The sequence below is a fragment of the Ornithodoros turicata genome, chromosome 2, assembly GCF_037126465.1.
Source record: "Ornithodoros turicata isolate Travis chromosome 2, ASM3712646v1, whole genome shotgun sequence".
Classification (NCBI taxonomy): Eukaryota; Metazoa; Arthropoda; class Arachnida; order Ixodida; family Argasidae; genus Ornithodoros; species Ornithodoros turicata.
Window position 1 is genome coordinate 121,208,917 of NC_088202.1, and position 12,190 is coordinate 121,221,106.

The 12,190-nt window shown below is 48.2% G+C and overlaps 1 protein-coding gene across 4 annotated transcripts in view; it reads right to left on the reverse strand.

The window, feature by feature from the left end:
- The window catches only part of LOC135386014 (CLIP-associating protein 1-like), a 98,518-nt gene that overhangs the window by 62,036 nt on the left and 24,292 nt on the right, over positions 1-12,190 (reverse strand). The window contains exon 1 of one of the 4 annotated variants that reach the window (XM_064615711.1): positions 3,419-3,784. The exons of the other annotated variants lie outside the window; for them this stretch is intronic. Within the exon in view, the coding sequence (XP_064471781.1) occupies positions 3,419-3,617 (199 nt within the window). The 5' untranslated portion in view covers positions 3,618-3,784. Of the gene's footprint in view, positions 1-3,418; positions 3,785-12,190 lie in introns of those variants that run through there. 4 annotated transcript variants of the gene reach the window in all.

Here is a 12,190-nt window from a genome sequence, read left to right on the forward strand (position 1 = left end):
AAATCAGATCGCCTTTCATTGCAGTTTACAATGCGTATCACATAGCGAAAGTAGGCCGTCTAGTGCTTACACGCAACGCGACACGTGGGAACGGAGTGCTCTGTTCACTGTGCCTAAGGCAAACAGATTCACTTCGCTGTGACGGAGGAAAACCGCAGGACGGTGTTTGTTCATCTCTCTGTAGAGATACCTTCGTTTATATTTTATTAGTCAAGACATAGCCGCCAACAGAAATAGCGAACAGTACTTCCGGGGTTTTTACGTATCAGCCGCCGAACTGGGTGTCACTTTTACTGGAGCTAGTCGTAGTGCCATCTATTTGGAAATGGGTACCTCGGGTTCCTTTTGCAGGGTCAATTTCATATTTAGCAAAGTAATTACGCAGCAGTGACGGATACGACGATACGAAGTGCATGCCTTACGAAATGATACGCTCGGAATACGGGGTTAAAAGTTCCCAAACGTGCACAACCCCTGCGATGCAATTAAAAGTTCCCGAAATTACTTTTCAGATCATGGACAATGGAACAAAACAGAAAGCATTTTCGGGGATCTTTTATGTGCATTTCTAGCGGCGTATCGCTAGCTTTCGTTTCCTCAGAGTTAATTTATCGTAAAACGATCCTACCAGTTTCCGTTGTGCATTACATCGCCAAGACACAGTAATGGAAGTTTCGACAATTACCAGACGAGGAGCACAATTCTTTCGTAAGACTTCGAGAAAACGTAATGGATTTTGACGTCGCGTCAGGTTCGGCGAGTGGTAACTGGAGACAACTTTGTTACGTAAACGGTAATATTTAGAATACTTCTGACATTAAAAATGTCATAGAAGGAGTGGCATGCAAAGTAGCAGGCAATACACTGAACAGTGAGACTTCATAGTTGTAGTTGCAATTTGATTAGTAAAGTTATAAAAATTCGCGCACATCTAACAGAATTCAACACAAAACACTTTGAACAACGTCTATATGATGCTAGCGAGTTACAATCAACAGCTTGCTGTGGTAAACAATTCCGGGCGGTGATCGTAAGAGAAAAAAAATAATAATAAACGAGTTCTTTGAACAATTAGAATGAAAACGATAAGGCTCAATGTATTTAGTGTGTTTGTTTCGAGAGCTTCCTCTATTCGTCATTCTAGTGTATAATGATGGATCAATGCGTGACTGACCGTTGATGATTAATCAGAGTGTCTTTAAACGCTGAACTGTTACTCTGTTGGTTAACGTGGGAACCTCTACCGATTTCGAGCAGCTGCCTGGGTGAATCATGACGAGCGAATTTATTAAAAACAAAGCGAATTGCCTTTCTTTAAATTCGCTCCAACTCCTTAATTTTTTGTACATTTGTACATATTTGTACATTTGTAATATGCTCTCAAAGAGGCAGGCTATCACGCGTGAGCTAAATGTGTGTCAGCCTACATTGGGAGTGTTACACAGAAAATTAAATCGTACAGTATATAATCACATTGCCACGAGGTTTTTTCTTATTTCCGTGTTATAGCGCCGCGAAGCAACTGTGGCTACGAGCGGCGTACAGATGTGGACAGATGGAGGTAGTACAGCAGGAAGGAGTGGGCGACACGAGTGCTAGTATGCGTCCTGGGCCGACTTCGTCAGGGGGAACTGAGCCAACATTCGTCCGGAAAGTCTGCCGGAAAAACCTGAGACAGCACAGCCGGTGGTAGGACTCGAACCTACCACCTCCCAGTCTTCAGCACGACGTCGGCTACCCAACGAGTGACGCTTTATTATGCCGCTGGTATTACCGTGAGACGCATTACTGAAAACGGCTTCATAGATAATCGGATTGCGCGGAACACAGGCGACGAGATAACCTCGCTTTCACCGTTCTAGGTAACGGGCTTCCAGAAGGAAGTCGCGGCAAACGCGATCCTTGTCTCAGTAAACGTCAGCCAAGTGCTGTTGGAACGTTGAAAAAAAGAAATGCCGTCGGACGTACGCCCATTTGCGAACTAGTTTCGAGTCTCACCTTGCACGGACCGTGACAGCCCTAGCAAGCAGCTACATATTCTGCCGCAGAAAGGCAGGGGAGTCGTGGTTCGTGCGCAAAGATAGAACAAGGTGAAAGTGTAAGAAGTCCCAGGGATAGCAAATTGGGACTCGCATTGTCTCTGTCCCGAATCGTGGAGGCTCTCGGCGAAAGGTAATCGCAATTAACCCTTCCTGACGGAAAGGAGGAAACTTTTCGTCAACTGCCCAATTTCAGATTAAGACTGTGTAGAGTCTGGCTGCACATTAGCACGAACTATGCTACAATACGTTACGAACTATGTTAAAATTGTGGAACCCGCTCTTGCGAACTAAAACCGACGATGGATATCGGTGTTGAAATCTTGCAGGAATGACGCTGTAAATCAAAAGTGGAGCACATCGTGATCCCCGCGAGAGAATGTGCTAGGAAAAGAACCACCCCCGGACAAACGGACAGGAGATCGTTCTTAGCACTAATAGACATATACCTCTGATGAACGGTCACGCTTCACGGCGTCAACCTTCTAATCAAAAAGATACCGATCTAGCGGACGTCTATACCTCTTCAAATTGAGACGCAACTGCTGGCAATGGCGTGTGGAGATAAAGGCGCGATAAAATACCTCGTCCGACCCTTCGACTGCATTTCGAGTGTGGCATTTCATCAAGCTCGACCCTTCCGCGTGCGAAAAAGACGCGAAATACGCGCGTACGTGAGACCGCATTCCCGCGGCTTCATCTACAAACCTTCAAGTGGAGCACGTTACAAAAGCGTCGCTGCACGTGATGAGAGTTTGCTGCGTTGATGTTTCCTGACACGTAACCCTCGTCAAATGTGAACAACCATTTCCTCGAACAGTGGTGCTGAAACTGGACACAGTCTATCAGAAATACGTATATGAAAGAGAGAGAAAAAAAAAGGAGGAAAAATATAGAAAGAGAAGTGGTGCCGTTGCATACACCTTCGATACAACCACCTGTCAAATGAACGTTTGGCTACTTTCGCCATTAGCCAACGCGGTTTCGTTCGAGCCTTGATCGCCTCACTTATGTGAGTGCTTGCAAAATCTGCTCAATTATCTGTACATCCCCATGATATATTCAACTGAAACGGAAGAACGCGAGGTATCGTGCACAATATTCCGAATTCATTTGCAATACGAACATCGAAGTAGATGAGGTTCAAACCGTAGGTGGGAGTCCTTCGGGTCAATGACTCGACGTATGGGACAGCAACCCTAATTGATTTTTGGGATCGGACACAACAAATACTTCTCCCAAAGGATAATCAGAGGGGGAAAAGGGAAAACGCTCCCATCTCGATCGAGAGAGAACCTTCCAGGAACTGGCCGGCGTTTTGATCCCAAAACTCCCGTTACCCGGACAACAGGAAAGCTCCTCCGCACCAGAACACCGACCTTTGCATCCGCAAGTTCTTCGCTTCGTCGGCGACCGACTGCCTTCGCGAAGCATGTTGTCGAACATGAGAATCCATCTCGAGTCTGGATCCCACAGGACGCTGGTGCCGTTGGGAGAGATCAAGTCGCTGCGACTTGAACCGTTGTCTGCCCCCGACGTCGTCGCCGCCGCCGCTTCGGCCCCCGTTGTCGAGGGCATCGCCGACGAAAGGCACGCATGCACTCACGAACTCACTTCTATCACATCCCAACGTCGTAAATCCTAGGAAGACGAATGTTACACATAGAACACGTCGCGCGCACACGACATATCAACACATGAGAGCGCGGAGAAACGCGAAACGCCGGCTATCGCGAGCAGACGAGTCCGACACAGTGGAAGGAGGAAGAGGAGGAGGAGGAATCGGCCAATGGGGGAGGCCAACGGAAGTACAGCCAGCGCTGAACGGGCGCAGCGACGAAGCGGGCAAACTAGAAAGATGCGGATAAGAAATGCGGCGAAAAGGATGGAGAAATAGGAGAAAAAGAGAAAATAAAGAGTGGTGATGGAGGTTCTCCGGCGTGAATGGGGAGATCGGGTGACTAGCCTTCCGGTTCACGTTTCGACTGCCGACTCGATTGCTTCCTGGCACAGGTGTCCCGACGCTTTCAGATCAATAGTAGGAATATGGCCGGCAATCAAGAGGTGCGTGGTACAAATCCTGGCTTTTCGACGACGGCCATATCTCTACCGTTCATGTTCTAAGGCACTGAAGCTTGTGTTGTGTTTGTCTGTTCCGGTCTGAGAACAGTTACTTTCCACCGTGTTGATCAGATCAATATGTTCTTCGTTGAGAAAACAGCCAGAAAGTGAGTGCTGCCAACAGAAATACAGGTTCACGGATTACACTAATTGTGACAAGCAAAGACGATCAACCAAACAAAAATGCGTCGAAAGAAAACAAAAACTTTAAAGGGCTGACTCCGTTGCCGGGGCCTGCGAGGTTTTGGGCGGAAGATGTACTTTGGTTACTCGTAATTTAATGTTCCCAATTAAACAAGAGAGAAACTTATGTTCTGAGGCTGGCACAACATATAGAAGGGACAGATAAAAACATCCGGTAATCCAGAACATGTGGGTTCGATCCCTACAGCTGGCTAACCTTTTCAGTGACTTTCATCTTTCATCCCAATTAAGTTTATTTTATTAGAATGATTCATTATTTTAAATTAACAAATTTGACCCTATAACAAATCGTAACGCCAAACCTTTATACGAACTTTCTGAGTGCCAGCCCACATAAACGATCGGAAAAACATAAAGTGTGCGTCAGAAAGATATAGCATGAAAAAGTGCGACAGGTTGTCAACGATGCCGAACGACGAGCGAGAAAAAAAAATCGTTCTTTGTCCACTTCTCGGTCAATAATGCATGTAGCATAATTCCAGGATCTTGGACACTATTGAGGCATCAGAATTCGGAATGACTTACTGCAGTGCAGATTACAAAGCAAAGCTTTTCTGCTGAGCGAATAATATATGTCGCAATGATTACCATTCTCAACTCGAACATCACAAATCCGCTGAATGGTATCCCTAGAAAGTTTGTTTCCATCGTGCTGCATCTCGCTAAATACATATACGCACACTTGCGCTATAATACGCCAAAAACTGCACCACTATAGTGCACGTGCCCCAACCTGCGAGTATTGGAACATAGCGAAAGAACTGTCAGGGTATCTACTAAAATGCAGCCTTCAAATTCCCCGACTTTTCCAGGTTTTCACCGAGTATAGCGAGCGAATTCCCTGGCCAAAACATACGCTAGGGGACTGCTGCTACGTTTTGATACGTATCATTTATAGAGGAATTAGCAAGACAGCCCTATAGTTTTCTGCCTCTGAGCTTGTATTGACGAACTGCTACTCGCGGCAATGTTGCTGCGGCGTGGCCGCTCAACCCCTCATCAACACTCGTGATTCATTGCACATCGTGACGGCACTTGTCTGCAATTTCCTCTGACTTCAGCTGCCTTTTTTGGCAAATTTCCTGACAATCCCCCGACTTTTCCAGTCGCAACAAAATTCCCTGATAATTGCCCGTCTTCCAGGTTGGTAAACACCCCGACTGTCAAGAAAAGAATTTCAATAGTCGACAAGCTGGCGTTGACAAAGGCAAGCCAGTGGATCATATTCATGATGGGTAGAGCCTGAGCAAGGGCAGCGAACACACAGACGATAGGCTCACGCCAGAGCGTCGAACCGAACCGGAATTTACCGTAATTTTTTGCTGGAACTGAACCGGAACTGAACCGTAATTACTAGTGCCATCTTGGAGCTGAACCGCAAAACCGATATAAAAACTTCGGTTACCGGTTCCGGATACCGGTTGGGTTGGTGTGTGGCGGGGGTGATGAGGGGATTCGAGCGGTCTACCTGCTTATTGATTGGCGGTACGTTGCTCGGGGTGGAGATTCAAGGGGGTCCTGTTGGTCGAAAAACAGAAATAAATGCATAAAAACGTAACTAATTAAGTGATCTTGTGTCATTTTTAGTGGCTACCTATAATTTTGTAGCATATCATCGAACCTCGAACCGGTTCCGAACCGATATATGTGAACTCCGGAGCTGAACCGGAACCGAACCTTAATGGCCGAACTCGAACCCGAAACAAACCGAAAAACGTTTCGGTTCGACGCTCTGGCTCAAGCTCAAGAGTCTTGGTCTGAGTAGTGTTTCTTCGGCTCTACCCATCATGGATTCAATAGTAGATTTCGCCAATATCAACTGGACTGCTCCAGTTTCCCTTTGTTTCTCGCGACAAACTTGAGACGGCTATCGCTGTGAGACAATATGCCGGAAAAAACAGATATTTCACCCGGCGCGCGACCGACAAACGCGCGCTCGCAAAGGTGAAGGGGGTCAAAATCGAGCACAGCTTGATGATGATGGCGGGGATACAATGAGGTGATAACCTCACTTTACTAGTGTTGCAACAAAGCTATTTTCAAAAACGCTCCATTGTGGTGCGGAAAGAAGCAAAGGCGGAAGTCATGCGAAGATGGAGGGGGGCAGAAACTTTCTTCCGCATTTCCTGGCAGATACCTGGGGTCGTGAGCTGTTGGCCTCCATGCGAATGAGCCCAGGACGGGCGCAACAACGTTTTGCATATCCTGTGACAGACATGACCTGGCACAGCAACCGTTTTGGCAATCCTCGTTGCGTGCGACAAATGTAAGTCCGTGTTTACGAACACCTCATATGCAACCCATTTCGGGGACGCACACAATCACTACGGGTGCGTCGCACGAAGCGAATGTTCGGGCTAAAAGCGTGGCACGTGGCACGAGACGCATTCAAATAAACCAAGCTGTTCCAAGATGGCCGTCAACGAATCCCAACGAGTTCATACAACGCACAATGTCATCTACGGCATGGCTTGAATATCCATGATAAGAAGACCCAGAGACGAGGGGCAGGGATACACACTGTTTGTCCCTCGTCTCGGGGATTTGCTCTCACGGATACTTATCACTAGCTCGCTTGATACCTAACCATCCTTACAATGGCTTGAACAGTATAGCTTCGGGTTTCAGCGAAAGCGCGCCATAATTGTGCTGCAAGCAACTCGTAGGAACGAGTGGTGGAGTGACCGACTTGGCAAGATAGGCAGCTGGCTGCAAAAATAGTCAGCGCTGCTGAAGAACGGCAAAGAGTAAGTGCTTGCAAATTTGGGGCGCTGTCGTTGACAAATTTTCTACATTAACGGCGCTTTCTTCTTGCCCGCTGTGACTGGGCATGCCTGGAAGACCAGCATGAAAATATAGCAGCGTTCGAACTCGCGCTGTTCATGACGATGCGAGCGTAATTTTGATTGATTGATTGATTGGTAAAAAAAAGAAGAAGAAAAAAAAACGAGGATGGGAAAAGCACAACAATAACTTTATTGTGAGATCATGAATGGGGAGTTTCATCGCCAGGGGTGATACTCAATGCGGGGAATGAGATAATACACAAGGGGAAGGAAATGCACACACAGGTACCCAAGTAACGCTTTTTTTTTTTAGAATACTTCCGGATCTCAAAACCTCGTGGCTTGGGTATCCGTATTTGCGTCGAAGCAGGCCACAAAAACAGGCCACGGAGACAACCGTCACACAACACACCCTGCTGGGTGCGCGGTTGTCTTCGTGTCCTGCTTCGACCTAAACATGTGCAGTATCCAACTACCCCACTTGAGGACTTGGGTATGTGTAGCCAGCGCGTCATGCTCGTTTTTATCAAGTTTCAACTTAAAGGGGCAGTCCCATCCGGAAACCCATCTATGAAACCGATACCACTATGTTCGGCATCATCCGACAATCTATACCTCGTTATTTTTTTTTTCCTTTTCTGTTTGAAAAGTGCTTAAAATTTAAATAAACGAATTTTAAATATCAGGGCTGCTTCCGCGTTCCGCGGCCGCAAAAGCTCCGGCGGCGTGACATCACTCCCTAAGCGGAGAGTGAGAGCACGGCCAACGCCAGCTAGATACAGAAGGCCTCCTCTCCCTCCTTCGCTACGTGGACATATAAAAAGGCAGAATTCGTCTGCTACTGCGATTCGCCGTCGCGAATTCAAGAACTCTCAAATGATTGCAGCTAGCTTGGCACCTGCAGACCGGAATATGTAGACAAAGTGCAACACGCTTTCCAGAAAGTCGGTTTTGAGAAAGATATGAGACCGTCTCGAGCTTTATTTCCAAGTTTTCCCACTTAGTACGCGGGGACGTTCAACCACTACTCGCGGACGAAGGTGGTTCGTCTTCATGGCCACGGCCGCTGAGAGCACGTTCGTGATTGGCTGCCGCCGTTGAAAACACAATCCTAACAGACCTCTACCCGAGAACCGTCATCATGACGTTGGTAGACACTGAAACCGAAACAAATCGGAAGGAGAGGGCTGGGTTCCACGAATGGGCACTTGTCCGCTGCCTCCTATGGAAAGAAAAATAGAACTGAAGGTCGCGTCCCTTTCAGGAACCATTGTAATCCCCTCAAGACCGTGGCTAGGGCACTGTACCGTGGCTTTCGGGCGCGACCTTGTTCCCCCCTAGCTTCGAGCGTAGTTCAACTCTGCCAAATTGGTGGCGCTGTGGTGCATTATGACGTCATTTGTTTACAAACAGGGAGAGGTCTATTAGCTGACCCTTATTTGTTACGTCACGTCGACAAGTAAACAGGCTTTCTCTCTCTAGGTGGTGTTGGCACGGCGCTCAGAGGAGGAAAGGCGCCGTCCAGATGGAGTGGACGCCAGCACGGCCGCGGCATTCCTTTTCTCGAGGTCGCGCCCTCATTGGTTTCTTAGGGAATGACGCTATCTCGTTTTTCCAGAGAGGGAATTACGGAATACTCTCAACATCCGGCGTCTGTTCTTCTCATGTATTCCCTCGAATAACACCCCTGTCACACGGGCATTTTCGATCCTGCTCGACCGAACCTGCTTGAACCCAATGCAGATCGGATGGTGCTACACGGCCGCTCCCAAGCAGGATCGAGCTTTGATCCTGCTTGACTCAAGACAGTTCCCATAACAGGATTGAGAATTTCAAGACGGCTCGACGGCCGCCATTTGCATCCTCGACCCCGCTGAACTGTCATAACTTCGACTGACATAGCTGGCCGTGTAGCAGCGTCAAAACTCGAGCGTGCTCGGGAAGTTCGATGCAGATCGGATTCGAGAAGGATCGAAATGCCCGTGTGACAGGGGTATTACAGTCTAAACTGCGCCACTATTTCGCGTAGGATTTTCGATGCCGTGGTCAGTGGTCCAGGAGGGATAAAATGACAATAGTTTCGAAATCGGCTGGAACGGATGTGACCGTCCCTTTCTGGTAAATGATACTTTTTCGCATCATTTGAGGAATGTGCGAGAGAGCCTTACCGAACATTATCGAAGTCTAAACAACAATAAGTGAGGCTATGCACCAACAGGCACATTATATAAAAACGCGTCCGCTATATAAACATGGCCTCGTGAATGCATCACTGCGTACACGTACGCTCCTCAAAAAGACAGTCACGATCAGGCTAAGAAGCAACGCCGTAAGCAGCACCTGCCAGGAGCTTTGCAACACCATAGACGCGCGCTATGATCGACGAGCCTTCTCTGTGTCAATTCTGTAATGACACCACGGCACGATACTCGTCTTTATTCTCTCCACACAGCACGAAACCGAATGGCTCGAGACGTGTTGGCCTTCGACGTAAGCGACAACATAAAGTTATTAGAAAGGATGTTGTCAACACCGGAGTACCGATAAAGACGGCGTTATATCTCATCCACAAGCACTTATTACAGAAACGGGATGCCAACCAAGGAAAACGGCATGCGAGAGCACTGCCTAACAGTTTTATTCGAGGCAGGACGAATCTGAAATGCAAATGAGAAAACTCGGAGTAAGGAAAAATTATTCAGGTCTGGCGAGAGGATACTTTAAAGGAACTGTAAAGTGAATGGCAAACATGTAGAAACTAAGTTTGTAACTTGGACGCTTCAGATACGTAATAGTTCTGCTGTATACTGAGCATTTTTTCAGCAATCGAATTTCAAAGATCGCTGCGCAAAGCAAGCTAGCGGACTCAAGAAACTCCCCAACCATGAGGCGACTAGCGCGCCATCTATTGAGATTCAAGCAACTAGGAAAGGGAAACATAGCGGTTGCCCTGGGCCTCACCGACCCCCCCCCCCCCCCCCACCAGACGACATCAACAAAAACAGCAAAAACGACACGGAAGAACAACGAATCTGCCCGCCCACCGTCAGTGCCGTGTATGCCAAAGGGGGCCTGGCCATTAGGAAGAGCCTAAAAAAGAGGCTCGACCTGTCAATCAAACTTACACGCATTTCATTGGTTACCGTTTTTCATGGGAGCTGCCATGACACCAAATTTCATCCAAGATTGAGGATGGTGATTGGAACGGCGAACCGGAGATTTCGTGACAAAAAATTTTCGCAGACTACTTTAATTTCATACTGTGAGTATATATCCTGATGTACGCATCTGCAAAATCAGCTTACACTTTCGCTCCGCCACCGGCGCGTAGCAGCCATGATCGGACCGCCTTCTTGACCTCGTCGTCGCAGCTGAAGTGGCGGCCCCCAAGGAACGCCTTCAGTGGCCCGAAGAGATGGAAATCGCTGGGGGTGAGGTCTGGACTGTAAGGGGTATGTGGCAGCGACTCCCAGTCAAGTTTCTGTAAGGTGCGTGTCGTGAGATGCGCGGTATGCGGGCGTGCATTGTCCTGTAGGAGGATGACTCCTTTGGTGATGAGGCCCGGCCGCTTTTGCTTCAGCGCCTTATGCACATCCCTGAGAACCTGGCAGTAATATACACTACTGATGGTGGGTACGACTGGGCAGAAAATCAACATGAACGCCAGCCTTGTCCCAGAAAACTCGTGGTCATGACCTTACCCGCAGACGGGGTGCTTCGGAACTTCTTGGGAACTGGCGAGCCCGGATGCTTCCACTGTTTTGATGCGCGTTTAGACTCAGGAGTGAAATGGTGCACCCACGTTTCATCGCACGTGATGATCCGACCAAGGAACGGCTGTCCTTCAGTGTCGAAACGGCACCTTAGCTCTTGGGAGATTTCCAGTCTTCTCTGCCGGTCAAACACGGAGAGCTGCATCGGGACCCAACGGGCACTAACTTTCCGAAACTGGAGGTGTTCATGAATGATAGTGTTCAACGTTCCCACAGAAAGGTCCTACGTTCGAGCCAGTTCGAGACATGTTATCCGTCGGTCCTTGAGGATCAGGCGCTCCACAAGTTGGATGTTCTCAGGAACTTTGAGACTGGGCTCTGAGCCGCCTCGGCCGGGATCGTCCTGCACTGATGTACGGCCATCTTGGAACCGTTTGCAACACTCAAACGCTTTGCTGCGGCTAAGTGTATCGTGGCCATACTGAGCCTGAAGTCTTCTGTGAATTTCAGATGATTTACGCCTTCATTCACCAGAAACTTCATGACAATTCGCTGTTCGATGTGCGCGCTCACCTCGTTGTCGGACATCTTGTCCAGCACGCGCCTTCTGTTTTGCACAAACTTTGGACCACCACGTAGTGAACGCGGAGGCCTGTCGCGTGTGAAAATACACGAAAAAGAAGTAGCGCGAGCCATTTGTACACTCAGGCAGCGTTCACACGGGGCAACTTTTTCCAGCAACTATGAGCAACTTTGGAGTTGCTGTCAGCCGGCAACCTCCAGCAACTCGAGTTGCTCAGAGTTGCTACGAAACGCTCGCCGACCGAAAACTTAAGTTGCTCGTGCACCGGCCAATCAGCGAGGGGAGCATTGCCACGTGACTCCCGGTTGCGTTGTGGATTTTGTTCGTGGATTCATAGGTTCGAATCCTGAAGGTGCAGCTGAGAAATAACTTCTTTTTTTACGAACTTCACGTAAACATATCAGTTGCCATTTCTGGAAGGTAATAATGATCTAGTGGGGCAATAAAACTGACTGAAATTTGATAAACAGCAGCTAAAGAAAAGATATCCACCAGTTCGATTCGAACCCACATTCTCCGGTCGCCATAAGGTTGCTTGTGGGTGGAGCTACAGAGTTGCTACGTGTGAACCACGACCTAGTAGATTATAACGACCATGTCACAATCAGCAACCCCTATGAGGAGCCTGTCCGCACGATCCGCCAGGGGCGCTACTCATCGGCACGCCACGATTGGACGATGGAAATTTGAATTCTGAACGCGCAGAAGCGTATGTACGACTACTGTAGCAGACGACAGCGATAG